The sequence below is a fragment of the Mastigoproctus giganteus genome, chromosome 7 (genome assembly GCF_048544385.1).
Source record: "Mastigoproctus giganteus isolate SK-2022 chromosome 7, ASM4854438v1, whole genome shotgun sequence".
NCBI lineage: Eukaryota > Metazoa > Arthropoda > Arachnida > Uropygi > Thelyphonidae > Mastigoproctus > Mastigoproctus giganteus.
Genome location: NC_143581.1, coordinates 21,367,301 through 21,394,578, shown reverse-complemented (window position 1 = coordinate 21,394,578; position 27,278 = coordinate 21,367,301). Strand labels below are relative to the sequence as shown.

Genomic DNA, 27,278 nt, shown 5'->3' with positions numbered 1-27,278 from the left:
TACTTACGTGAAGCACAACAAGGAACATGCAGAAAGCTTCAAAACACTTCCAAATAGAAAGGACTTGAGTGCAGCAATTCGGGTCATCTTTTTACCTTCTATTTAATTAGACATAGCGTATATAAAATACATTTTCAGTTTAAACTCCAAGAATAGCCCGACAACAATATTACTATCACGTGGATTCGAACGTGTAACTCGCAACTGATACGCTGAGCACTCCGGGCTTCGAAAATGAATTGATATCGCTTTTACGATTCATCTAATCTTTGGTTATATTATTTGTTACAAAGTTGGAATTGGGGGAAAGAGCGATCGCTTGTGCTGCAGCTGGTTGCTCGAGTAAAAAAGTACAACTAGGATTACCACCGCATCGAGTTTAAGAATGCCACATTCGCATTCCGAATTCGTAATTTCTCCGAGTCATACAATGATAGGGTAGAAGGTAAAAATAATAATAACATTTCCATTCCATTTTGAGGTATCACTATTATTTTAAATTTTTTTAAAGAATGTATGTGAAGAACTTGTGAAGCAATTTTAATACATGTATCGCAATGTATAAATAAGGATTCGGTAGGATTTTCCATGATCCATGAACCATTCCTGGTTGTAGAATTTCACCTTTTTTTTTTAAATAGTAAAATGTACATTAGGTAAGTAGGTTCGTAAAATTTTGAAGCAAACTTATAAACTAAACCAGGCAGGTAGTTAGAAATTTCTGGAAATAATGTTCTCGAGAAACTGCAGCACGCTGGACCTCTGTTTTAAATTATAGTTGATTAAAATTATTGTATTTAAATTATTAAATTAAATAATCTATGCAACTAAAATGGTTATAAGAAAAGTCCTTCTGTTAATTTTTCCCTATATAAATAACATTTTGGAAATCAAATTTTTAGAAAGTAATCAAAAAACGTATATTTCAAGTGAAACACTTTTAGCACTGCTTTGCTTCACTTGTTCACAGGCAATTAAGATTTAAGTCAGTATTATATTGAGCTGATTGCATTTTCACTTGACCGTTAAATATGGTTAATGCTAATATTCTTATCAAAATAACTGCTTGTGCACTCCTCTGGCCAATGTGGTCGTTCTGGAGTAAAAAGCGAACGTATATGAAACAGAAATAAGTTACGATATTTCACATCATGGTAGGGGTAGAACAATAACTTGAACAGTGGTTCGAACCCATATGATTGCTAAATATGATTCACTTAGAGTGTAATCTGTTTTACACTAACTCCAAAAATTCTTAATTGGGCTCGTAAAACAAACTCATCTTTCCAGAAAAATCACTAGTAAAACTACTCTTGCCTTCATATTCTTAATTACCAGGGAAGACTGGAATTTATTCGAAAATGCATACGCAAAACTGGCAGAAAAATCTAACAAATCAATTGATATTTTTAAGCATACTAAGCATCATGATTAAAATAAGAATCTTCAGTGAAATAGAACATTCTTCCCATACATCATAACACTTGCATCGCTCTTAAAACCGCTATATAGAAAAGTAACACTTGTTGGTTTTACATATAGTGTTTAACTTGGCGTTCCTTAAGGAAATTCAATAAAAACCAGCATTTGACTTAATTATGAAGGGTAGTTTTACAGCACAGTAAAGTCATAATGACTTACCATAATCTTCTGCAAGCCTGCACAAAACAGACAATACACAGTTCACCTCATCGGCATCGTCCGCCACCGCACGCAGAGTATCCAGGATATTTCTCGCCACCGCCTGCCTAGAAATACAAATAGAAATAAATACTGTAATGTATATTAAAGTTGGTAATAATCTTGAAATTAATTTAGAGCCTTCTTTATTTCAAAAATAAATATATAAAAGAATAATTGGACAATGATCTTTTTTACTATACCAAGTAAAAAGAATGATATTGACGAATAAGACCTCGTTGAAAAGACAAGTATTTTCAACATGGTCTTGAACAACAACTTCTACATATCCTTAGAAACCTATATAGCATAACTAAATGGAGAGAACAAAACATGCCGATTAACATCTGATCAATTTTAATGACATTACTGATCCAGCTCCCACGTCAAGTTATAGCCACGCCATTTAAAGTGCTTCATAAGGAGCATTGGTACTCGTTTTTAACAAAAAAAAAAAAAACGCCTAAAAATCATTTATTCCAATGAATCATACTAGGAAGTTACATATATTCTGATTCCATTTTTTTTATTTATGCACAGGGTATCTAATATGTAGCTCCTATTTTTTATTTTTATTTTGACATTTATAACTCGCAAAACAAAGAGCTATAACAAGACTACTGTCAATGATGCGAAGCTCACTATTTACCATTTTGTTTTGGACATTTTCGGATAAAGAACGGCAAATCACTTAAAAAACCATGAGCAAGTCACAGGATGATAAAAGATGCGGCGGTCTGTTTGTCAGTCTTTTAAGATGGTGGCGAACTACTCATGGAAAACATACAATACTAGACCGAAACGCAATTAAGAAGTTTTAAATGAAGGTAATGGCCACGGGCTCACTCAAAGGTGGCTAGAGAGGTGGGAATCCCTCAACATCGCGGACAAAATAAACCGTTGGAGCTATTCAAGAAAGTTCATAAAAATCTGCAAAGAGTGGGATAACACGTTAGACAGCCCATACTGTGATATAAAAAAAAAAAAGAAAGAAAAAAAAAAAAAAAGACATTGCATTACTGGGTATGAAAACCTCGTTATGTTTAAGAACTGTCTACTTACTCAAGTGTTTGCGGAGAACTCTATAGAAAGAGGACTAGAGGTCTGTTCAACAATATTTTCTGATTAGACGAAGCAGTGTTCCAAGTTGGGTAATTCGTAAATCATTAAAATTTCATTTTTTTGCAGCTGCAACAATTTCGACATCTAGGAAAGACAAGAGAACTTGTTATCCAAGCCAAAGTCACTGTCTCGTTTGGCATAGCTACAATACAGTTTGTTCAGCTATATCTGTTACAGGATACCATGTGCAATAAGCGCAGATGCTTGAATTTATGGCCAACGATCTCACTATATTGCATATTAACCGTTCGTGCGTAGCTGGATAATCAAGTTTCTGGAAGGTGGCTAAGAGACCGTGGGTCAACTGGTTTCCTAAAAATTCAGATCTAACACCTTGTGACTTCATCTTTCAGAGCTGGACCAAAAGAAAGATTTACAAAACCCATTCAAACACTGGAATAAAGAAATTCGAACCGTTTTCGGCAACATTCCAACTGACTTTATGCGAAAATCTGTGGATTATGTATCACATCGGTTTAAGAGGTGACGTCCAGATGTAACAGCACTTAATATACTATATATAAAACAATGCACAGACAGTTGCTGTATATGCTACATTTTTGTACCTAAAAAATAAAATAATACAAAATAAAACTTGAGTTACTTATTAGATATCCTTTATTTCTCCATTCTAGGTAAAAAACTGGATATGACAGAGAATGTATAAATCAAGAGCAATAATAGTTAGACTGATAGAAATAAACAGGAATTAATTAGCTTTATACAAATGCATATACAATGAGGGCATAGCCTAATTGTTTATGCAGCAATGGGTAAACTAGTTTTGCTGTTCAGAGCACCGATCTCATATCGCGAAAGCTTTCGCCATGATCTGCCTTTATGCTACAATAAATAATATGTATTTTTCCAATCTCTAAACAAAATCCAATGCCACAATTCCATTATTGGGCAGACTGCATGGAAAATATGCAGTCTGCATATATTAACTGTCTGCGCATGCAGTATATTGCTATACATTTAAGGCGACGTCACTGCAAAGACCATGGTTTCGACTCTGACTAGAGTCTCCTCGGTGGGTAGGTTAGTATGTGAAGACCCCAACAACCCAGTGACGAGATATATTTACAATGTGAGATGCAATATCGTACAGCGGGTAAAGTAAGTTAAGTCTGGGTAGTTGCATACACTTTAAATAACGATATACCTCTCCAATGAAGAAGTACTCTTCGTTTAGATTAGTGCAATACCAAGGCAACTCGTGGCGAAGTGCCTTCACAATATAAGATCGATGCACTAAATAGCAAACCTAGTTTGCTCACTACTACTGACACATTCAGGCTATGCCCTAGTTACACAATAATGTTTTATAGTTCTTATAACACGAGGCTTTTGTCCTAAATTACTTGAATGTGGCTTTATGAACCAACCGCCAAAAAAAAATAATAAAAATTAATATATATATATATATAAAATAAAACATTTCAAGGATTGCACCAGCACAATGATCTAGTTCATTCCACAAATACTAAGGAGTAAATAAAGACGACATCCACGGACGCTCTAGCATGCTAACAGTATGATCCGCGAATGTGGTCCACTGTTAAAAGTAACTGCCATAGTTGTACGCTCCTCTAAACAATTATTTTATTGAATTCAACAGTTTCAGAAAATTAACGGTAATCTGTACCATGTATGTACACACAGTGGGGAGGTTCCATGAGGAGGCAATCAAGACTACTCCTGCACCCCACCTCCGCAGAGCCTGAATATATCAGAACAAATGGGTGTTTCATGATATTACAGTATTTCAATTACTGTCAATCACATATCATTACTGTTATATCGGTCCATCCTAGAAAAACAGTCTCTATCCAACCATGTGTCTACAGGAAATACAAGTGGGATCTGTCCTCAACAGCACGTATCTTTATCCTCTTGTAAATAAGTACACTACAGAAATATATCCGCCCCCCCCCCCCCCCCCCGTTGCAGATAGTCCGCATTATACAGTACTTGCATTAGCCCTGCAATCTCAAAAGTAAATGTTTAAAAAAAAACCCTGATAAACTTATAAATCAGTTTCTCACCAAATACAAAAAAAGAACATCTGACGAAGAGTAAGCAGGACATTCAACTTTTATTGCCTGGACGAACGCTTTACAAAAAAGTACGTCTTTAAGTAATCACACTACTTTGAGGTTTTATCTCGGCGTGAACACGGATCTGTATAATGCCTTCAGTAAGAAACCTGTCAAGCACAGCCTCATTCACGTCCTTGCCGCTAAGGAAATATTGTCTGTAGTGTTCGAAAAAAAGAAATTCAATAAACCAAGGTCAGAGATACACAGTAAAGAAATGCAGCTTCCTGTTTCTGCAGTGGCAGATTCAGACTGCTTTTCTTGAGGAGTGGGGGAGATATGATGATATTAGTGATTGACAGTAATTAAAAATCAAGCTAGGACTTAGAATTATTAAAGTCTTTATATAATATACATGCAACAACGAATGGTTACTATAAAACTTAATATCATAAAACAGTGTTTGTTCCAATTTACTCAGACATCTGTGTGTGTTGGGGGGGGGGGTAGTTTTCTCTCCACTGGATCCACCATTGTTTCAATAGTTAGGTATCTCATCTTTGATTGCTTCTTGGGAATGGGAGAGGCAAATAGACTAAAATTGTTGTCATTAGCTACACTTGCCTCAACCCGTTAAAAAAAAAGTGGGGGGAGGGGGACTTTTAAATCGAAACGGAAAGTCGCAAATTATGTAAACTGCTTCAAGCAGAGGACTATTATTACAAAAGTTATTACGAAGTGCAGAAAATTTCTCCATTCTAGGTAAAAACTGAAGTTCAAGAAGGCAAATAACTATAATGATCCTTGTTTGCTATTATTCATTTTCTACATGGGCGGACTTTATTTTACCATTTTAAAACTACTTTTCCTGCCTGGTCGGTGTCAACAAGAATATTTATCGTATCGTAAGGTAAACTGATGTATATTTAACAATTTGCAGGAAACTGAAAGCAATATTCACAAGATATACACAAGGATAAAATCGGGGGGGGGGGATGAATGGCGAAAAGGGTATGTGATTTTTATATATATATATATATATATATTGAGAAAAAGTAATATTACCAGTGTCTATCGTTTCGGTATATTTAATGCATCATGTAGTTTAAAAAAGTAAACTAAAAACTTAAGAAATCGGTATGGAAAGATACTAGTTCTTTTTTACAAAAATCAGGTGAACTATGATTACGAAATTTTGTAAACAAAATTTCGTAGTTACAGTTCCATCTCCAGTAGACGGCAAACCTAATTCAAGACTCAGTGAATTTCTGTAACTTGTAATTTTCAAGAAATAACATGTGAAACAAATTTGTTCTAGAGAATGCTGCTGGGATTGCTATTCCACGAAACTGGAACCGATAATAATAAATAAATGAATACTAAACGAGAGAACAGTATGTGCACCATTTTCCACCAGTTCGTTGTATCAAAACAATTTTTGCATCCTTTTGTAGTAAACCCCACATACACACTTGGAACAAGACTAACCTGAACCTGAAGGATCTATAGGCTCACCCACGGAAGAACTTTCAAAATGCGGAAGGTTACTAGAGCGCTGATGGTGTTAATGGGTTCTGGAGACCAGAAATGGCCCATCGTGATGGCTGTTCCTTCCCAAAAGTTGAAAACAATCCATTTGCTGTACAACTTTCTTCCTTTTAAAGGTGGAAGCCAAAACAACTTTTAATATGCAGTTCGAAAAATGATTTCTTTAGGCAATTTACCCAATGCAATCTTGGCAATACATTTTACAGAACCACTGCAAGCGAACGTAACGCTACCATAGCCAAATAATGATCAACGTACAAGTATTGCTAGGCATGCTGCATGTTCAGTGGCGGATTATGATCCTCTGGGGAACCAAAAGCACCAAGAGTTTTGAATAACATCACCCAGACGAGTGATGCGGCCAGGTGCGATTTGGAAGTCAAACATGTAACAAACGAATGATGTAGGGGCCAAATGAACTGTACCAGTTAAATTAAACGTCAAAATTGCATCAGTGGTTATTGTAATTGTCGTATTTCAATTCCTTAAAATAAGGAAAATCACAATTTTTACTTACGGTATATATTCTTTTTTGCTTTCAAAATTAGGACTTCCACTAAGGAGGGTGATATAAATACTGAAGATGACAAAAAACATCAGTAACCTTCAGTATTTAGGGCATATATAGCAGATTGAACACGTGTGTCTTATACACTTGTTTGCTTACAGCACTGAAATTAGAGTATAAGGTTTTCTCTAGTTATAGGTAGAGCTGAGACTGAACAAGAAGGATTTGCACCCATGCATTTGGAAAATCTAAAGGATATCTTATTAAAGAAGTAGCTGAATATGCTGCTGCTTCAGAAAGAAGAGATTTTACGGAATGGTACAAGTCAGAATCAAACAAAAATCAGCGGAAGAACTGTGGTTTGAAGTTTTCATGATTGCCAATGAATATCGTGTCTAGTAGACAAAAAACGATTTCAAACGACATAACTGCTGCAAACAGATAACCAAGAACCCCACAGCTGATTTCTAAAAGAACTGCGAAGAGAACTGCATAACACAGAGTTAAAAGGAATAGGATCATCCGAAAAAAACCAATGTTAACACTTGCACTTAACAAAGTCCGGCTAATATGGGCTAAAGTTATAAATATTGGACTGTTAATGACAGGAATGCTGTGATGTGGTCTAACGAATCCAAGAGCTTAAGGAAATTTGCTTATACTCTAATGATACCAGGCATCAAGTTCACAGGAGAAGCAATGACACATCTCATCCATATTACGTGCACGGTGGTGTGCAAGCTGGTAGTGGTCAGTGATGTTTTTGTTATGTTTTAACTCTTATGAAGTGGGTTCTCCTAATTGAAATACCAATCAAGATAATTCGGGACGTTGCAAATATTCTGGATGATAAAGGGGTGCCTTTTGCTGAGCATTTGAGGGGCACTCATGATTTCGATATTTCTGTATTTCAGATTGATATCTATTCGGTTCACAGGGCCTCTACTATTTTAAATTGGCATAAAGAACACGAGAGAATGGCAAGGCCATCACCAGACTCAAATTCTGTAGAGAACGCAAGGGACTATCTTGATTTGAAAGCGAAAACACAAAAGCATCAACGAAACTTCAATGAATTACGAACCCAACTGTTTTCAGAGTATCTTCCTTGGTAATTGAGGTTGTCACAGACATTCTCTCAGATATGCCAGACAAGGCTGTACTTGCTACCTGGGAGTCTAAAACGCTGAAGAAACTGATATTCGGGTGACATTCAAGTCAAGTGGACCCAATTTCGGGGGAATCCGGACGGTCTGTAACAGCCAAATCCTCTGCTTGTACTTTCACGATGGTGGGACTGTTAGTAATCCTGGGTATAACCTCCATGCACAAGCACACTGTCGGAGACCACCCAGGTGTGAACCAACATAAGCAGGGGTCGAGGTGTGGCGCCCATATGGAGGTATGCCGCCCTTTGTGTTACCAGGCAATACTAGGTGGTAGATGACTCTCATCAATTGGTGCAATACCACCACTTCGCTTATTGGAAGCTTGAAGTGGTGGAACCAATGTTTAGTCTCCAGAGCTGAGTTCTGGTCGACCCTTCTCCATCTCTTCCATCATGTAGTATGACTGATGACTTTTGAGGTTATGATGAACATCATGGCGAGATCCAATCTTCATTACATTTCGAGGGTACAGCTCTAAAACGGTGTTCGCAGGCCGGCCGCTAGTTAGTATACCGGACCGAACTTATTGGTAACTCTTTAGGAGGCTTCCGAATCAGCTAGTGTATAATCATTTTTTTTTTTATTATTTTTGTGCTTTTGTATGGGCGGCTCCTAGAACAGAAGTTCATCTCCGCCTCGTTGCTCTGTTCAGTTTTTATAGACTCTGTAAGGGTAAGGCCGGTGTGTGTCTTATAAAAATAAATAATATTTTTTTTTTTTTTTTTTTTTTTTCCAAACCGAATCCACACAGGAATATCCCAGATTGGATGAAGATAGATGAAAAGGAAGGGGAGAGAGGGAAAAAAAAAAAAAAAAAAAAAAGCTTTTCATCCCGCACGGGAGAAAGTGATAGGAAAGAAAAACTGTGTTTGTGAGCTTATGTGTGTGTGTTCTGTAGCGTGATGTTGTGTTTTGGCCTATTGGCTACCTGGAAGGAGTGAGCACCTGGACGGTTCCTCCAGGTACTCGTCCCTAGCAGAAGAAGGGCAAGGCCTCCCCTACTATCTGCACGCCCTCCTCCCTGGGGAAGAGTTCCCAGGGAAGAAAGAAAAACTTGTATAAGATGAAGAGAGGGAAGGAGTAAAGAGGAGAAGGACTGTTCCGGCCCAGGAAAGTCCCAGTCCAGGATGGATAGCTAGAACAACAACGCAAACAAATAAATAAATAAATAAATAAATAATAATAATAAAAAAAAAAAAAAAAAAATTAGTGAGAGAGAGGAGCTTTCCTGGTCTGGGGAGCCCCAGCCCAGGTCAGAACGCGAAAAAAAAAAAAAAAAAAAAAAAAAGATTTAAATCCCACAACCTGGTCAAGGAAAGGAATAGAGCCAGGATGTCAGCAAGCAGAATGATGTTAAAAGAAGAAAGAAAAACTTGTATAAGATGAAGAGAGGGAAGGAGTAAAGAGGAGAAGGACTGTTCCGGCCCAGGAAAGTCCCAGTCCAGGATGGATAGCTAGAACAACAACGCAAACAAATAAATAAATAAATAATAATAATAATAAAAAAAAAAAAAAAAAAAAAAAAAAATTAGTGTGAGAGAGGAGCTTTCCTGGTCTGGGGAGCCCCAGCCCAAGTCAGAACGCGAAAAAAAAAAAAAAAAAAAAAAGATTTAAATCCCACAACCTGGTCAAGGAAAGGAATAGAGCCAGGATGTCAGCAAGCAGAATGATGTTAAAGGGGAAAAAAATAACAAATAAATAAGAAAGAAAAGAAAGAGGGTTTTTTTTTTTTTTTTTTTTTCAAATTATCCCACACGGGGTGGATAGGAAAAGGCTATCAGGAGAGTGCTAGGGCTACTAGTGCTAGCTGATTATGAGAAGAAGAGAGAGAGAGAGTAAAAAAAAAAAAATAATAAAAATAAATAACTAGTTATTGAATTGCAGAAGCTTCTAGGATGATCCTCCTCCTACGCTTGAATACGTCTGCCGCAAAGTGCTGTAGTGCACCTAAGTTCCTTTTGGAATGGACAAGGAGTTCTACTTGGTCAGGAGAAAATCCCAAAATTGCTGCCTGGAGTTGTTGTCTATGGTCCTCGTAGATAGTGCATTCAAATAGTAGATGTTCCCAACTCTCGACAGACCCACAGAAACAGAGGTCAGTATTTAGCAGACCTAGTTGGTGGAGTTTCTGGTTGAGAGATCCATGTCCAGTGACCAGAAAGGATGTTTCCATGCTGATTGAGAACCACTTGTTGACCGCTTTGCTGGTTGCGAATGTGACATCCGGTATAAATTTTTTCGTAACAATGCCTTTTGTGGTCGTGTCCCATCTTGTCTGCCAGTAATTGATTAGCTCGTTATAGCAACGAGCTCTTTCCTGTTTGGTATCACTGTCCAGGTTGAGTTCAATATCCAGTATTTCAGTTGGGATTCTTTTCTTCAGACGGTAGGCAAGTCCTCTATAGATAAGGAATAGATCCAGGGGGATGTTTCCAGATATTACTTGCAATGCTGCAGTTGACACAGTTCTACAAGCACGATGGGTAGCAAGAATAATGCTTCTCTGGATGGAGTTAAGCTTCTGTTTGATTTTGCAATTGGTCGCTCTGTGAAACCATGCTCCTGCAGCATACGTGGCGATAGGTAAGAAAACAGCTTTATAGTATAACTGTAAGGTACGCTTAGAGAGACCCCAGTCGCTTCGGGAGATTCTGATAATTGAGGCAGAGAATTTTCTGATTTTGGCATATAAATGTTGCAAGTGTGGTAAGAAGGATAGCCGGTGATCAATAACGACCCCAAGGACCCTGGTCTGTGTCACCAGGGGGAGCCGTATTCCATCTATCTTGACCTGAGGGGGCAGCCGAAGATCCAGTTTAGTTTTAAAAATCATCATATTTGTCTTGTGAGGATTGATGTGCAGTTTGTTAATCTTAGCCCAGTTGGTAAGGTTAGTTAGTACTAGGTTAGCAGTATCTTCCAGAGCAAGTCTTGAGTGTCCGGAGACAACAATGGTAAGGTCATCAGCAAATGCAATGACCTTGGTGCGTTCAAATGATCTGCTTAGCCAATCTTGTAAAACTACATTCCAGATCAGGGGGCCTAGGACAGATCCTTGGGGGCAGCCCCTAAAGACTGGTCTGGTGACGTGCTGATGTTTTGTTTTCACCATAACTGACCTTTCAGAAAAGTAGTTTCTAGTTAGCCAGTAGAGTTGTGAGGAGCAGTTGGCTAACCGGAGACGCTCCAGTGCACTCTCCCACCAAACTTTGTCAAATGCACCCTCAAAGTCAACACAAACAGCAAGCTCATACTTTGACTTAGATGTTTCTAGATGAAGAACCAGGTCGAAGAGGGCATCTTCGCAGGAGCGGCCAGGCGTGAAACCGTATTGTGCTGGGGAAATAAGATCTTGTGATTGGAATAAGTTGACAATCCTCAGGGCCATGAGGCGTTCCAGGATTTTGCCTAGGTTGGCCAAAAGAGCAATTGGCCTAAGGGATCTTGGCTCCATTGGTGGCTTGTTTGGTTTAGGTATAAGGCGGAGGAGTGCTTCCTTCCAGTATTTCGGAAATTTTGATTCCAGGAGGCATTTGTTATACAGGAGTAGCAGTAGGCTGGGTCTTAATTTATAAAATCTTTGTATAAACATATACTCAATCAAGTCGGGGCCTGGACATTTTTTGGGATTAATTTTCATCATAGCTGTTTCAAGTTCTTGTGGGGTAAAAGGGTTAGTACTGTTGGATGCTATATAGTTAGCATTGTTTCTTCTGATTGTCATATGTTCTGGCATATCTTCTGATACGTCATCGGGGGGGAAAAGCTTATCTAGTATCTCGTTGACTGAGTCTTCCCAGTTGGTGGTTTCCCTCATAGCAGTGGCAACCGATCCATAGATTTCTGGGACAAAGGTTTTGTCCCTTGTGATTTTGTACAGGAGGCCCCATGGGTTAGTATTACCTGAGTCTCTGACAAATCCAGTCCAGGTTTCTCTTTTGCGAGCAGCAATAGCCTTGGTGTATTCATTCTTCTTTATCAAGTAGGCAGTGTGAAGACGTTCGACATCAGGGGGAGGCCAGTCTCTATGGCGTTGGTATTCCCTCCTGGCACTGTGGGTGTCTTTCCTGAGTTTGCTTAGTTCAGCTGTCCACCAGGCACAGGGTCTTAGCACGATAGTCTTTTTCCTAGCAGACTTGTACGCTGCTTTTGATAAAGAATTCTGAATCTTATGTCCAAGGTCAACTGCTGAGATGTGCTCCAGGCCCTGGATATTTGAATCAGGGAAGTCATTCTGGATGGTGTCATCAAAAGCGGTCCAGTGAACTGTTTTCGTGGAGAACCTAACAAAGTCCGGGGTCCGGTTCGTGGATGTTGAGTCTTTCAGGTTCAGGCAGAGGTTGAATAGGATCACCCTATGGTCACTGAGTGTCCAGTCTGGAATGATAGTCCATTCGCTGACTGCTGTCCTGAGATCCTTGGTCGAGACTGTAATGTCAATGTTGGACTGACCTGATGGACTGCAGAAGGTTGTTAGCTGGCTGGGCTGATTGTGGACAGTAAGATTCCTAGACAGGATCAAGTCTTCCAGGAGAAGTCCTCGAGGGTCTGAAGCCGGGGAGTGCCAAAGTGGGGATTTTGCATTAACATCTGAGGTGATGACGATAGCTTTAGAGCCAAGAAGGTCCAATGCGTGCTCAATATAGTGGAGTGACTCTTCAATATCCATAGATGGTGGGCAGTATAGAGATATTAGATAGAATGAGTGTGAGTAGAATGTTATCTGAATACAGGTTGCAAATTTTGTGCATAATCCATGGATCACCAGTACATCAAGATTTCTATTAAGCACTACAATACAGGATTTTGGGTCCTTTGTAGCAGAGTGGATGACTTTTGCATGTATGGAGTATCCCACAATCTTATCACTGTTGGACATCGGAGTTCTGGAGGCATAGGGCTCTTGGATGGAGATTATATCTATTGCGTGTTCTTCTGCTGCTCTTCTAATTTCGTCAGCAACTGCCCGAGACCGGTGACCATTTATTTGCATTATTCTAAGTTTTGTAAAGGGATTCTTGTTCCTAGAGTTTACTGAGGCTGAATATATTCGGAGTGGTTGTGGTGGTCTATCATCGGCTGACTGTTTCTGTAGGAGGGTTAGAACAGGTTCATCCATCAGCGGTCCTTAGTCTTGCCAGGTCGAGGGCTCTTTGATATTCTGGGCAGGCTGCATCTCTGACCGAGTGGCCGTGCTCTTTCTTTCTCCTTTTGCAATTAGCACAGCAAGGACTTTCATCCCTATGTGGGCATTCAGCAAGCACATGTCCACTGCGGGCACAGTGTCCACATGTAGGAGAGGAGTGTGTGCAATGCTGTGCTGAATGCCCAAAGCCAAGACACAAGAAACACTTTGTTAGTACTGTGAAGGGTCTGAATCGGTGAGCACTACAGCCCAGGAAGATTCTATCATGGGACATGATGTACTTGAAGAGTCTGGGGGACACTGTAATGACGCGATGTGATGCTGCAGATGAGCGAGCCTTCATAGAGAACCTGTACACCATCTCTTGTTTAATCTCTTCAAAAGAGATGTCAAACTTGTCAAGGTTTTTGTTAAACAAGTCCTCCAGTAGTTCTGTATCAGTGATGGTATTGGGCACGTCATAAACAAGGACTGATGGATCGGTGCGTTTAGGCGGGTTGCTGGACAGGCCAGCTGCCTGCAGAGCAGGTGCCATGGAGATTGAGGTCAGATCTTCCTTGTTGGTGGCTTCAAGGAGGACCCCTCGATTGCGATAGTGTATAATCATGCTACCTCTACTCTGCAGGCCGACCGGGCTAGCCGAGTAGGTAAAGTACTTGCCCGGCAACCCAAAGGTCGCGGGTTCGATTCCCGCCTCGGGCTTGGATCAAAGTACTGCAAAAACCTTGGGAGGTGCAATATGGCCACAGAAGCCGATGCGCCAACTACCAAATCAAAAAAAAAAAAAAAAACTACTCTGCAAGACAGTGACTGGAGGAAGTCCGAGTAGTTGTAGGCGGTGGACATTGTCGAGGCCACGTCATATCAAGGATCTGGGTATATTCTTACCATGTGTACGACATATCCAAAAATTTTATTACTTCATACAGCATGTCCCCCCCCCCCACTTTTTCTTACTATCGAATACACCATGAATTGTCAAACTAATACAGTAAGCTTATCTGCGAAAAGATCTAAACCTTCCAAACACTTCCTAGTTCATTTCACAAATATACGTGGTCTCAATTTAATCTCAACGATGTCCATTTCCACTTGCAGCCTGCCAAACCCCATACACTTTTTCTGACAGAATCTCAGTTATCAGTTGATTCAACTACTGCTCATCTCAGTAGCCCAAATTATTCGCTCTATGATTCCTTTTGCCTCAAAGGTGGAACTTGTGCATATGTCCGTTCAGATATTCCCTGTCAGAGACTTGGTAATTTGGAATCTCTTCTTTTCGATCTTCTCTGGCTTAAAATCCCTCTACCTCATTGTGTCAAATTCATCTGTTGTCTCTACCGTTCTCCCAACTCCACTAATCACCTGGAGCTCTTTGACTTCCTCTCCTTGCAACTTGACTTTCTCCAGTCCAACTTTTATAAGAGTGAGGTAATTTTCCTTGGTGATTTTATTGTTCACAACTCCAGCTGGCTTCTATTTTCTAGTCACACCAAACCAGTTGGTCAAGATGCTGAGGGTTTTGCAATTACTAATGACCTTGCACAGATTGTTCATTTACCTACAAGAATACCGGACAAAAAAATCCCCTTCCCCCAAAAAAAAACATACAGCCAACATGCTTGATCTTTTTCTCACGGGCAACCCTTCTAAGTACACGGTCGAAGTGAGTGGTCATTTAGGCCCCTCAGATCAGAATTTTGTGATTGTCTCTTCTCCAATGGAGCCTTTATTTCATGGAAATTCCCCCAACCTCGTCTTGTTTGGCATTACAAGAATGCAAAATGGGATGACCTGAGAGATTTCTTTTCTATTTTTTCCTTGATCGGATGGATTACTGTTTCAAAACTTCTGATGTCAATGTTTGTTCAGAACGTATCAGTGAAATTATTCTTGTAGGAATGAAATCCCTTGTTTCACACTCCACTTTAAAATCTTGTCCTTTATCTAAACCTTGGCTTTCCAATAAATGTGCTAAAGCTGTTCAAGAGAAGAATGTTGCATATCGTAATTGGCTTGTTTCCAATTCTTCAGTTTCATTTTCTGCCTACACCAAAGCTCGCAACAACTGTAAAGCAGATATTAATCAGTGCAAACTAGACTTTGAACAGGCTAAGAGTAGAAAATTTGCTTCTTGCCCTAATTATAGCGGAGCATTCTGATTTCTTGCCAAAGCTATTGGCCGCAACTTTTGCCCAATTCTGCTCCCGCATCTGTCAAATTCATCAAAGGATTTTGACGAATCTTGATGCTAAGGAAGCTCCAGGTCCTGATGGTGTTTCTCCCCTTTATTCTCAAAACCTGCGCTACTGAACTTACTCCTGTTCTTTGCTGCCTTGTTTTTCACTTTCTTATTCCAAAGGTGTTTTTCTTTCTGCTTGGAAATTTCCTCATATCCAGCCAGTTCCTAAAAAGGGTAACAAATCCCTCCCATCCAATTATCGTCCCATTGCAATTACTTCTACTCTTTCCAAAGTAATGGAGAAATCAATTAACTGTCAACTCTTAGCTAGAAACCTTCCGTCTGATCAACGATTGCCACTATGGATTCCGTCAGTGTCGATCCATTGGTGATATTCTGACTTATGTTAACCATTTATGGACAAGTTCAATGGAAAAGTTCGGTGAAACACAAGCAGTTGCTCTTGACATCTCAAAGGCTTTCGATCGTGTTTGGCATAAAGGTCTTCTAAACAAGCTTCCATCTTATGGTTTTCCAACAGTTTTTTTTTTTTTTTTTTTTGTAATTGTTATTCCAGTTTTCTCTCTGATCGCTCACTGAGGTTGATAGGCTCTCTGTCTTTTAACTTCTCCCTGATGCTGGTGTTCCCCCAAGGTTCAGTTCTTTCTCCCACTCTTTTGCTCTTGTATATCAATGACCTTCCATTGACTGGAAATCCTATACATAGTTTTGCCGATGATAGCACATTGCATTCTACTTTCCATTTTACATCCACTTTTCCATCTTTCCCTGCTCAATCAGCTTCAACTTCTTGAATATCCGTTACCAATTCCTTAAATGCCGATTTCCAGGTAATTCTCCAGTGGGGCAAAGACAACTCAGTTGATTTCAATCCTTCTAAAACTCAGTCCTGTCTTATATCTCGCAAAAAGGATTCTTCTGTTCCTGTGCTTATCTTTGGTGACACTCCGATTTCTAGGCAAAATGATATATCTCTTCTGGGTATTACCCTGACTTCTAATCTCTCTTGGCATAAGCACATTATAAATATTGCTTTCTCTGCATCTAAAAAACTTGGTTTTCTCTTTTGCTCTCGTCGTTACTTTTCTTCCAAACAGCTGTTCACTCTGTACAAATCGAAAATTCGCCCTACCATGGAATATTGTTTCCATGTCTGGGGCGGTGCCCGCAAATCCTCTGTCAGGCTTCTAGATTCTATTCAGTAGAGGGCAGTTAGGTTAATTAATGACTCATCTTTAACAGAGTCTCTCCACTCGCTGTCTCATAGACGTACTGTTTCTGCTGCATGCTTTTCTACAGATACTTCCATGGGCACTGTTCTGAATTGGCTTTATAATTCCCGCGCTCTCTTTCAAAACGGTCCGAACACGTGCCGCCACTAGCCAACATTAAACTCACAGAACCAACTTTTAATCTTCCTCGTTTATTCATTCAACTGCCGTTTTCTGGAACAACCTTCCTTCATGCGTATTTTCTGAAAATTACAGTGTACTAGAAGTTAAAGTCTAATGTCAACAAATATCTTCTTTCGTCTTTTCAACCTGCCACCCAAGCACGGTACTAAGTACTATAGGTTCTAATATCTCTCGTGTTTGGGGTTTTCATAAATAAAATAAAAAAAAATCTTAATACTGATATAAACTATTTAAGGGGGACTAGCTGAATCCCTACCAAAGAGAATTCATAAGTAATGAGTGCTAAAGGGTGGGTTAGACATTATTAATAAAAAAATTACACTAGTGGCTAATTTTTGTCCGGTGTCTGTATATATCTGCTTAATTTTTGATAAAGAATAATATTGCCAATATGTGTTCCTTTATAGTACAGCGTGTCTGTAAAAAAAATAATAATAATAAATAAATAAATAAATAAAAATAAATCTATAAATATAGTGAATTGTATTATCTCTTGTTGGAACTAGTTCCCATGCCCCATATAAATTTTCTCAGTTTTGCTCTATAACAGAAAAACCTGCAATGAATTAGCATAGATGAGAAGAGAGGAATCAGATACTGCACAATAAACATGAGATAAGCCAATCACTCTCGTTTTAAGTCTGACGGTCTGCTTAATGCATTAGCGGTGAAGCATAAAGCTAGAGAAGCTTTAAAAATATATGTAATGGAGGCAAAAAAAAAAAAAAAAAAAGTCATAAGAATAACTGCTTCACTATTTTATTTGATATCTCACTAGGTTTCAGTTTAAAATATATTTTTACGATTTTATTTTTTTCCCCCCTTGAAAGTCATGGACGTTTAAAAATATCTATGAAAACATATCAACCTGTATGTACCATGAATATTTCACAGTCTCCGAGTAGGTTCTCTTTAAATTCGGTCCTCGCCCCAACTCCCCTTCAATAACTACACAACATTTTCGGAACAACAATTCAATGTTTTCAGTACGACCAGTGAAAGCATTTCTCTCTTAAATGCAGCGCAAAGAGTAAATGGCGATACACATCTTCGTGGCAATTATCAAGAACTTTATCAAACCTACATTAAGAATCCGGTGGCTTCACGCCAACATTGCTGGTCACTAGCATTACCATCTCATAGCCAACATACTAGTGAACAGAAATCATTTTTATCATAATGGTTCTTCAATTCAAAGTACTGAAGAAAAACAAATGAATGCAATTTGTTTTCACTGTGAAAGGGAAGATTACAGAAAATGATTCAGGCCCTAAAAATAATACAAGAATTAATCTTCTGGTACAAAATAATTTACAGTAAACAAACATTAAATAGATTTAATGCACTACAAGCAAAGGCTTTATTATCCGGTATCACGGGGTTAGGGCGTTCCGGTTATCTGAGAATCTCATCAACCTGGGGGGTACACAATGAATAACAATAGTAAGACTTTAAAATAGTAAAATTTTGATATGTCAACGCCGTATATCCAAACATCAATGCTTTTCACGATACCCATTCGATTGAATGGGTTAAAATTGCAGGGGGGGGGGGGTAACAGACATTTCTCGATTAATACTTTTTCATTTGGAAATAACTGTGATATGGTGCACATTATGTAATCAGTTCGAACGTAACGGCTGTACGAGTAAATCGCTTGCAGCCGTGAAGGGAGTTGTATACAGCAACGTGCCTTCTGTATATAATAAAGAGTATCTGCAAGGAACAAAGCACAGGCCAATAAGAGATAACAGTGTAAGAGAAGCCAGCCCACTTAAACTTGTATGTGTGGCCGTGAGTTAAATGTCTCAAACAATGGTGTGGCATATTCACGGGAACTAAATGCAACTTGTAAGCTTTTCAAAACATACAAGAAGTTTGTTTGTTTGTTATTTGTTTTTTTAGGAGGATTAATACAAGAAGTAAACTCTGTAGATGTTAAAACGATAAGTGCAAGCGATACAAATTTTTCCGTGACTTTCAACAGTAAGGAATTGGTGTGGAAGCAAAGCCCAGCATTTCAGTGCTGACTTTTTGCTCAGAACTGAAACGAGTCAATTCCTGCAACATTTGACTATGGGAGGCACCGAAAATCGTCACCAAATTACAAATAAAACGGAAATCCCCTACGTCAAATAAATGTTCTTTGGATCAACAGAAAATTTATGGTCCATTTTTTTTTTTCCCCTCTCTCTCTCTCTCATGAAAATAGGACTAATGGGAACATTTAACTTGACGTGTTCGAATAACTGAATTATGCCTCAATTTCAAGGTTCCACTAATTCACCTTCTAGCACAGGGTAGGCCAACCTTTTTTGAGTGAAGAGCCATTGCTGATCTAATTAAAAAAAAAAAAAAAAAAAGAAAAGAACCCGAAGAGCCGCACCTCAACTCAATATGGGGGAAGATGAGCTTTTTTTTAAGAAATGGAAGTGGAAAGGTGTTTTATTAAAAAATTTTTGGAAGAGTGGAAAGGTGTTTTATTAAAAATATATTTTTTTTGAAATATTATTTATTAATAAATAATCATTAATAAAAAAATTTAATGCTCGCGATGCGTAACAAACTAAACTGAGAAGTTCTGCGGCTTGCACTGACACTAATGTTATATCCACGTCGCCGCCCGCGTCCGCTGCGCGCTGCTCTGGTGAAGTAGGCTAAAAATTAAAAAGCCGCAAGTTGCCGACCCCTGTTCTAGCAAGTTGATGTCCCTTTCTCGATTTAGCAAGTTGATGTCCCTTTCTCGATTTCAAGTGCGAGCGTGAAAGAATATCTCAAATAATTCATACCTCAACAATGGGTGGAAAGTGGATGGAGTCTTCTTTTTGGCACAGCTTTCTGTTAATCGCTGATGGAATAGACTTCTTTTTGTAGGTATAGGTAAAGGATGCTGTGTTTGTGACACCATTGCCAAATAAATTGAATTTCAATTCAAGCATTCCTGAATCTTGCAATCTGTACATCTGCATGTTCCAAGTATAAAAAAATGGCAATTTTCATTTCTATGATTTTTGAAATTTTTGCTTCTTTTTGCTTCTTTTTCAGACTCGCCCTATATAATCTCAAAAATGTAATGCAATTAAATTAATACATTACTCGATCCTTAAAGCTAGAACTAGTTAATATAGTTAATGACATTAATAACGAAATTTTATGCACTCAAGGCGTGTACAAAACAACAGAAATTCAATTCTTTGGTCCAAGATCTGATAAATAAGTAATCGCGACAGGTAGAGATAAAAAAAAAAAACACTGTCACGAATATTCATTACGCTCTTATTTCCGAAAATGTTATTTCCTTGCTCTATTGCTTTTCTAAACGTGGAATTTCGTTTCAGACAAAGTAAGTGTTTTACCTTTAACCATGAAAGTGTTTACAGCGGTGCGTAACGTTAAGATGATAAACAGTTATCTATGTGGCTCCACAACAGTTAAATGGGACGTCATTAACAACAGCTCCATGCACTAAGGCATAAAAATGGAGACAAGTGTCTTTATAGCACTTTGGGAAGTCGATAACAGATTACATTATGTAAATATTTGCCAGAAAGGTCTTCCTGCAGGATTAGCCTTGTTGTGCCGCTTTGTGTCTGACATTACATTTTAAAGAACGGTACGCTTAGCTAAATAAAAAATAAAATAAAATAAAATAATGATGCCGAATAAAAAAATAATAAATGAAAAACTTCTTAGTATTTCTTCCCTACTACTTCCGACTCTAAGCGCAGTAGAATCCCTGCAAAATTCGCGGATTTCTAGAGTTAGCAAGGTAAAAAAGTTAGGCTAATTTGGCTAATTTTCCGAAAAGACGACTACGAATTTATTTTATCAAGCAGCAAACAACAATAGTTTACTGTAAAAAAAAAAAAAAAAAAACTATTATCAGTACCTGCCACAGAATCCTGCAACCACATACGAATCCTGTGCCTTGTTTCTAGGCATGCGTCGAATTCTTCAAACAAACTGAATGCACCTAACCCCCTTTTCCAAAGGCGGATTTCTCTTAGTGGCTTGAGAAAAAAAAAGCTCCAATGAAAGGTCATCCTGTAGTATTTGTTATCTGGTCATCAGCGCCTCCCACAACTCCTCCTTCGAGCTGGAATACTAGATGCTCAGGTGGTTTTACCGAACTTCCAGAAACCCCTTTACCCGCTCTAAAGCAATACTTTTTCGACCTTGAAAGACGCATCTCGGAAATAACTTGAGAAATGCTGTTACCTTTGCCTAATTTGTCTCGCATTATTCTGATGCGTCCGAAGTCGACTGGCGTTATTTCATGTGCTATGAACAAAAGAAGTCACAATTCCTTGTATTTCATCTATGAAAGCAAGCTTCAAAAACTCAAATGTATCCAGTATATACACATCATTTATTTAAACAACAGTCCATTAGAAGGGCAATTCCAAGAAACGAAGTTTGTTCTGCTCTGACTATTGAGGTCATTACATTTACTAGGAAATTTAAATTCTACAGTCCAAAAAATAACAGAAAAGAAGAGGAAGTCGTACTTTTCATAATGTGATGTTCTACTGATCTAATCTTTAGTATTCTCAAATTGAGTCATGATAATTGTTACAAAATAAAATTATACTGCAAATTTCTTGACACTGGTAGTAAGAATGGGTAGTAAAAGCAGGTGGTCTCTAGTGGCAAATCGCAGAAAAAAAAGTTTGAAAATTATTGTCAAACATATAACTGATTGGGCGAGCCTGAAAATATTCAGGCTCGCCCAATCCGAATATGATAGAGGTTAAATTCCACTGCTAATTAATTATCAGCTACTCTGCAACATGCACAGAGTGATCCAAAATTCAGAAACCCACAGCTCCATATACTGGATATGACACTAAAACAGAACTAGCTAAACAGATAGTGCACTGTTCCAGCTGATTGAATAGTAACAACAAAAGCAATTCAATATGCCTTGAAACATTGTTTTCTCGTTGAAAGTTACTTTCCAACAAGGTCTTAAGTCAAAGCAATAATGAAATATAAACAAAAATTCAACGCGAGATGCTCTAAAATCTGTCATTTGGAAAACAAACCATTTTGTATATTAGAAACCGTCTGTGTTCTAAACCTCGAAATGTCAACTATCTTGATTCCAGAAACATATGAAAAATGTCAATAATCATAAGGAAGTATGATTGTGACGTCACAATCATACTTCCTTAGTATGATTGCAACAATGCAAATATTTGACCACACCATTTGCATTTCCGTTAACATTCCATTGTTAGGTGCCGCTATTATGTTTTCAATTAATAATAATAATAAAACACTTGTTCCAATCAGAGTTAACACAAGACCAATAGAAAAGGGAGTTAAAGGTGGGAGAGTGCTATAAGCAGAAGCGTTATACTGGGAGTTCAGTGTAACTGGAAAAACTGTATTAAAAAAAAAAAAAAAAAACTTTTAATTGAAAGGTGTGATCACGTGCTAACACGCGATTTAAAATTACAAATAAAGCTCTGGTATTTAAAGTAATCAAGTGAAAAAGTAGAATCTATATTTAAAACTGACCAGCTTGCATGACAAACCTGTGTGCCAATTGATGATAAGAAAAGGAGAGAGGGAGGTGGAATGTACTCCGGCATGATGATCAGGCCAGAGGCCTTTACAAAAAATCACGAATACACTGGTTAATCGTATTTAGTAATCACGGGTTTGAACTTCACTTCACCCAAAGAGCGTTTGCAACTGCACTCACTACGTCAGTCCCAAAATTCAGAAACCAGCTATTGTTCTGAGTACAACTGTATTTAACATATAATTCGATAAATGATCTTTGTACAGAGCATTTTGCAGGTGTAATCTTTGAGACTATTCCTATGCGTATCTTTTAACTCAAAAAGGAGGATTCATATACATCAAAACACTAATCTTTTCGCGCAACAACCACTTAATTGATGTCAGCTTCTCATATCCAAGTTTATCAGCCGTAGGATACGATCAGGAGTTAAATGAGCGCGAAAGTGTTTCGAATTATTTGTGCAATTCTGTATTCATTCACTGCATGTTTTACGACAGATGTTACTACATTAGTACTAGCTGACGGTACAATACTTCCTACCTTTGTACAGTATATCTTCGTAATGTTATAGATAACCTGTTTCTTAAAACAAGCTGATAAGATAATACTGAAAGAAATATAACACACAGGCTTCGTAGAGCGATATTTAACAGAAGGGTCATCGTAAAAGAATGATGACTTTTTCCTATTTTTTGTTTGGCATGAAAATTTTCGATACTTAAAAAAAATTAAGCCTAAAAGGAATCGTCGCATTGCATTTCAATTAGCCTAAGTACACAGCTCAGAAAGAAGAACCAACCAGCAGCACTTTGACAAAATAGTCACTTGCATGATCAATTACAACTTCCTAATTTAATTGCCAATTAAATTAACAGATTTAATTTTACTTTTACTTTATACAGTAATTTAAAAATATCTTGAATAAAATGATCGTTTAAAAATATATGACCATCACAACCTTTAAAAGGAACCTGAAGCAAAAGGGCCAATATCAAAGAAACGCAAAATGCATTGTTTCTTAATATACTGTATATATAAAAATAATGTGCAAACAGCATCACTCCCCAGCAGAGCAGTGCAGAACAGGAATGCGCAGGATGCAATACCCCGGCAAAGAGAGGGGGAAAGCATTTCTTAAATGGTAACATAGCTATAACAAAAGAAAAGGGGCCCAAAAATCGTCTATGGACCCGGGCTTCCAGATACCATTGCACGCTCCTGCCACCACCCCCAGAGTCTGTCGCAGAGGCGTAACTATATTCTTCGGCTTAGGGTAAGACATTCGAAGTGATTAGCGTTGCTCTGACAACGGACCGATTCTTTACAGAGTACGGTTCACGGCACCCTCAGCGCCCCAGTAATTTTTTCATGGCACCCCTAGGCCAAAAGAAATACTTAATACAGTAGTTTTCGACCATTTAATAATCATCTGATTGTGTGTGTGCGTGTGTGCGTGTTATTAAAAAATATATCTTATATGATAGTTTTTATAATAATATAATTATAAACAAAATTAAAATTCATAATGCAAATGATATATACTTATATAATAATTTTATTCTTTATAAGAGGTACTAAATAAACATCAATTATAGATCATCACAAAATTAAAAAGATACGGTACAATGGATACCGTACACCTTTTTATAATGAAATAAATATATACATTTCAAAAAATAAATAAATAATAATAAAATAAGTTTAAGTAACTTAATCCAAAATTACATGGCACCCCTGGAATGTTGTTGCGGCACCCCGGTTGAAAACCACTGCACCAGTAGGTAGTTTGGGCAGTTAAGTTTTACAAATGTATTAGTTTCCTCATGGACATCTCTATTAAATTGTAAAAGATGTGCATGGGAAAATAACATCCTCAAAACTTATCTGCTATTGTAGTGCAATGAACGCTAACCACGTCCAGCCTGTTCTCCTGAGAGGACTGTACAAATTCTGTCTTCCCTCAGGATTTTCGGCCAAAATGTATGCCGCAACGCAATGCATTTCACTTGGCTCCCTCAGCAACAGCAGACTACAGTACACAGGCTTCGCTTAGAGTCGCCTCACTTCAAAATGTAAATTTAGAAACTATAACTCGGCATTATTTTCCATACTAAGCTACTGTTGTAACCCAAGTTCTCACGGGAGAAAAAAATTCCTTATACTGTGAGCAGTCATGCGCTGACTTAAATACAGTTGTCACTGGTCTTAAAAAGAGGAGGGGAAAAAAAAAAAAAAACACAGTGAGGTCTAAAACACCTATACGAAAACAGATCTGGCCTTATTAGGTAATACTGGAGGAATTCGTTAAATGTGCTTAAACTGGGGTGAAATCAAGAACAAACACAAACAAGTGTAAATGAACTACGTAGCGTTATCTGTCAGTTCTTGATTGGCTCAGATAATGGCTGTTACACGTGTGTGTGTGTGTTGGTGCGCAATTATGCTGTTCACGCACACACAAACAGACAAATTTGGATTCCTCCATCCAGGATTTAAGAGTAGATTTAATTGTTGCTCTTAATATTTTAAATGATAGAAGCCGTGGAAGACTGAGCTTGTAAATCCTCTGTGATAGTGTCCTCGCCAACTGTAACCCATTTGGGGAGGTCTGGGTTCGAAGGAATTCTTAAAGGCCCCCTTCAATGAGGTTTCACACTTGGCTGATCTCATTAGCTGATAAATTATTGTACATTATTACTGTTATTTATATAACAACACATTAATGTTATACGTATTATGATTGTAATGGCAGTGTTCAAGAACCAATTTGCATGTTGTGAGGGCTGAAAAATCGTATTTCCCTGCCTTAGATCCGCTAAGTACAGTCCCGATTCAAGGGATCTTTAAAAAATCCTCTAGTCTCCGACGGGATTCGAACCAAAACCTCTCAAAGGAGAGGCGAAATCCCCACACTATTGTACTGTCGCGGACAATAGAAGACTGAGCATCGGGTGAAGGAAGCAGTTAAGAATAAGTAACGAGTGCAAGAGTAATATGTAACGGAAGTCAACAAGATACATTTTAAACATTCGCATGAAACAGTATGTTATTGTTAAGTGATAAATAATCAATGAAAGAACACTCCTCATCCTACACTGACATGGCTCGAGTTAAAATCAGCATCTGTTTTTTAGTTAACCAATTACAAATGTCATAAATGAGCAAAGTACATAATTTGACTTGTCCATTTAGACACAGAATAAGTTATAATAAAAAGATCATTCTGGATAAAATCAAAAACGTGCCATTTTTTTTAAAACATTTGTGGTGTATGCAGATTCTGATTTCTGTTTTTATTCCATAAATGTAATTCCAAATGCGTCTATTCCAATAAAAGTTGTTCTTTCAACATCGAATAAATACCAAAGGTTACACGTCAATAAAAAATTGCGCAATTTGTTCTAAAAATTGAAAATAAAAAATAATTATGCCTTACGGTAATGCAAAGCAAGCGCAATATTCCATTAGACCCGGTGTAGCTTTGTTAACCTATTTCAAGTTTTAGTGAAAATAAATTCATGCGGAATATAAGTTTCATTACGCGTGGCTCGGCAGAGCTGTACCGGTTCCACATGCTTAACGTCAGCTCCGGTGGTATTAAAAAACAACTTCATTTATTCTCCATTTTTGAGCATATAAAGTTACGGATGATCACTTGATCAAGTGTAACAATTTCAGGTATGCTCTATTCATGTCATCTGAATAAAAATTCTGTTTTGCACTGTGACTTGACTGTCATACCTGTAAAGTGAAGAAGCTGTTATTAAACCAACCACATATCCATCCGTACACATGTACTACACTCGATGTACATGTATGAGAAGTAAGCAAAGGGTAGAGGACGGAAACCTACTCAAGGACGTGGCCGGCACTTCCCGCGATGTGGGGAAGAGGTATGCTGTGCTGTTCGCACAAGAAGCTGCTTATGGATGAAATCTGATGCAGCAGTGGCGTATCACGTTTCGTACTGTGAACAAAAGTGAAGGGCAACTGTAGCATGAACGAAGGGATTCAGTACGACGTACACTGGCCTAATGATTTGCGAACGGAAAGAAGCTGCAAGTTAAAGATCGGGTGGGGTAAGTTACGACTGCATACCGTGAAACAACACTATTTTGTTTAATACAACTATGACCGAAGGGATTGAAACGTGTACACTTATAATACAACAATTCACAATAAGATTTTTAACAACCAGTGTAGAACCATCCTGCCTCTCTGAAACCAAATTCAAAGATAAACATCCGGTCGATTATCGCAAAGTACGGCTCCGTGTTTCAGCTATCAAAACGACACTTCCCTTTTATACAGTTTATCCAGGGGTTAAGATTCCAGAGACAATATACTAACGCATCATGAGTTGTTTATGCAATAATCAGAATAACCTAATTCTTGCGTTCATTATTAAGTAGTGAAAACTAAAGTGAATTGCAAATACAATCGAAGGGAGAAAGCATTCGGGGCGGTCCCAAGGTTTTCTTGAGGAGGATAAAGAAGTTTTCATGGAACCATTAAGCTTTAATCATCATGTAGCAGTTTTAAAAAAATCCATATTATTGTGATTATAATTGGGTTTATATCCCTTCAGCTCCTACTCGGGACATCCTGATATCACTTTATCAGAGTAAATTCAGGAATAATTAGGTCTGAAAAACTTTGCAAGCACGAAAAATTCAAGGTTTGTTTTCTTAACATAGAGAACTACATCTTTCAAAAGTGGAGTGCGAAAATTCATGCGCACTCGCTTGACCTTGTTACACATTTCCTAACTTACTGGGATTATTAAATGACAGAATCTTGCATACCATTATAATACGTATATCCCGATTAGTGCATACTTTGTAATTTGTTGTTACCATAATGTTTTTTTTTTTATATAGACATCTGCCTTCGTAATAAATAATCGCCACAAGAA

General features: G+C 38.0%; 1 protein-coding gene across 4 annotated transcripts in view; it reads right to left on the bottom strand.

The window, feature by feature from the left end:
• LOC150082631 (serine/threonine-protein phosphatase 4 regulatory subunit 1-like) overlaps positions 1–27,278 on the bottom strand; it is a 677,709-nt gene that overhangs the window by 264,900 nt on the left and 385,531 nt on the right. For all 4 annotated transcript variants that reach the window (XM_090377553.1, XM_090377552.1, XM_090377554.1 and 1 more), the window contains one exon: positions 1,642–1,748. In XM_090377553.1, coding sequence (XP_090233679.1) covers positions 1,642–1,748 — 107 coding nt within the window. The remainder of the gene's footprint in view (positions 1–1,641; positions 1,749–27,278) is intronic.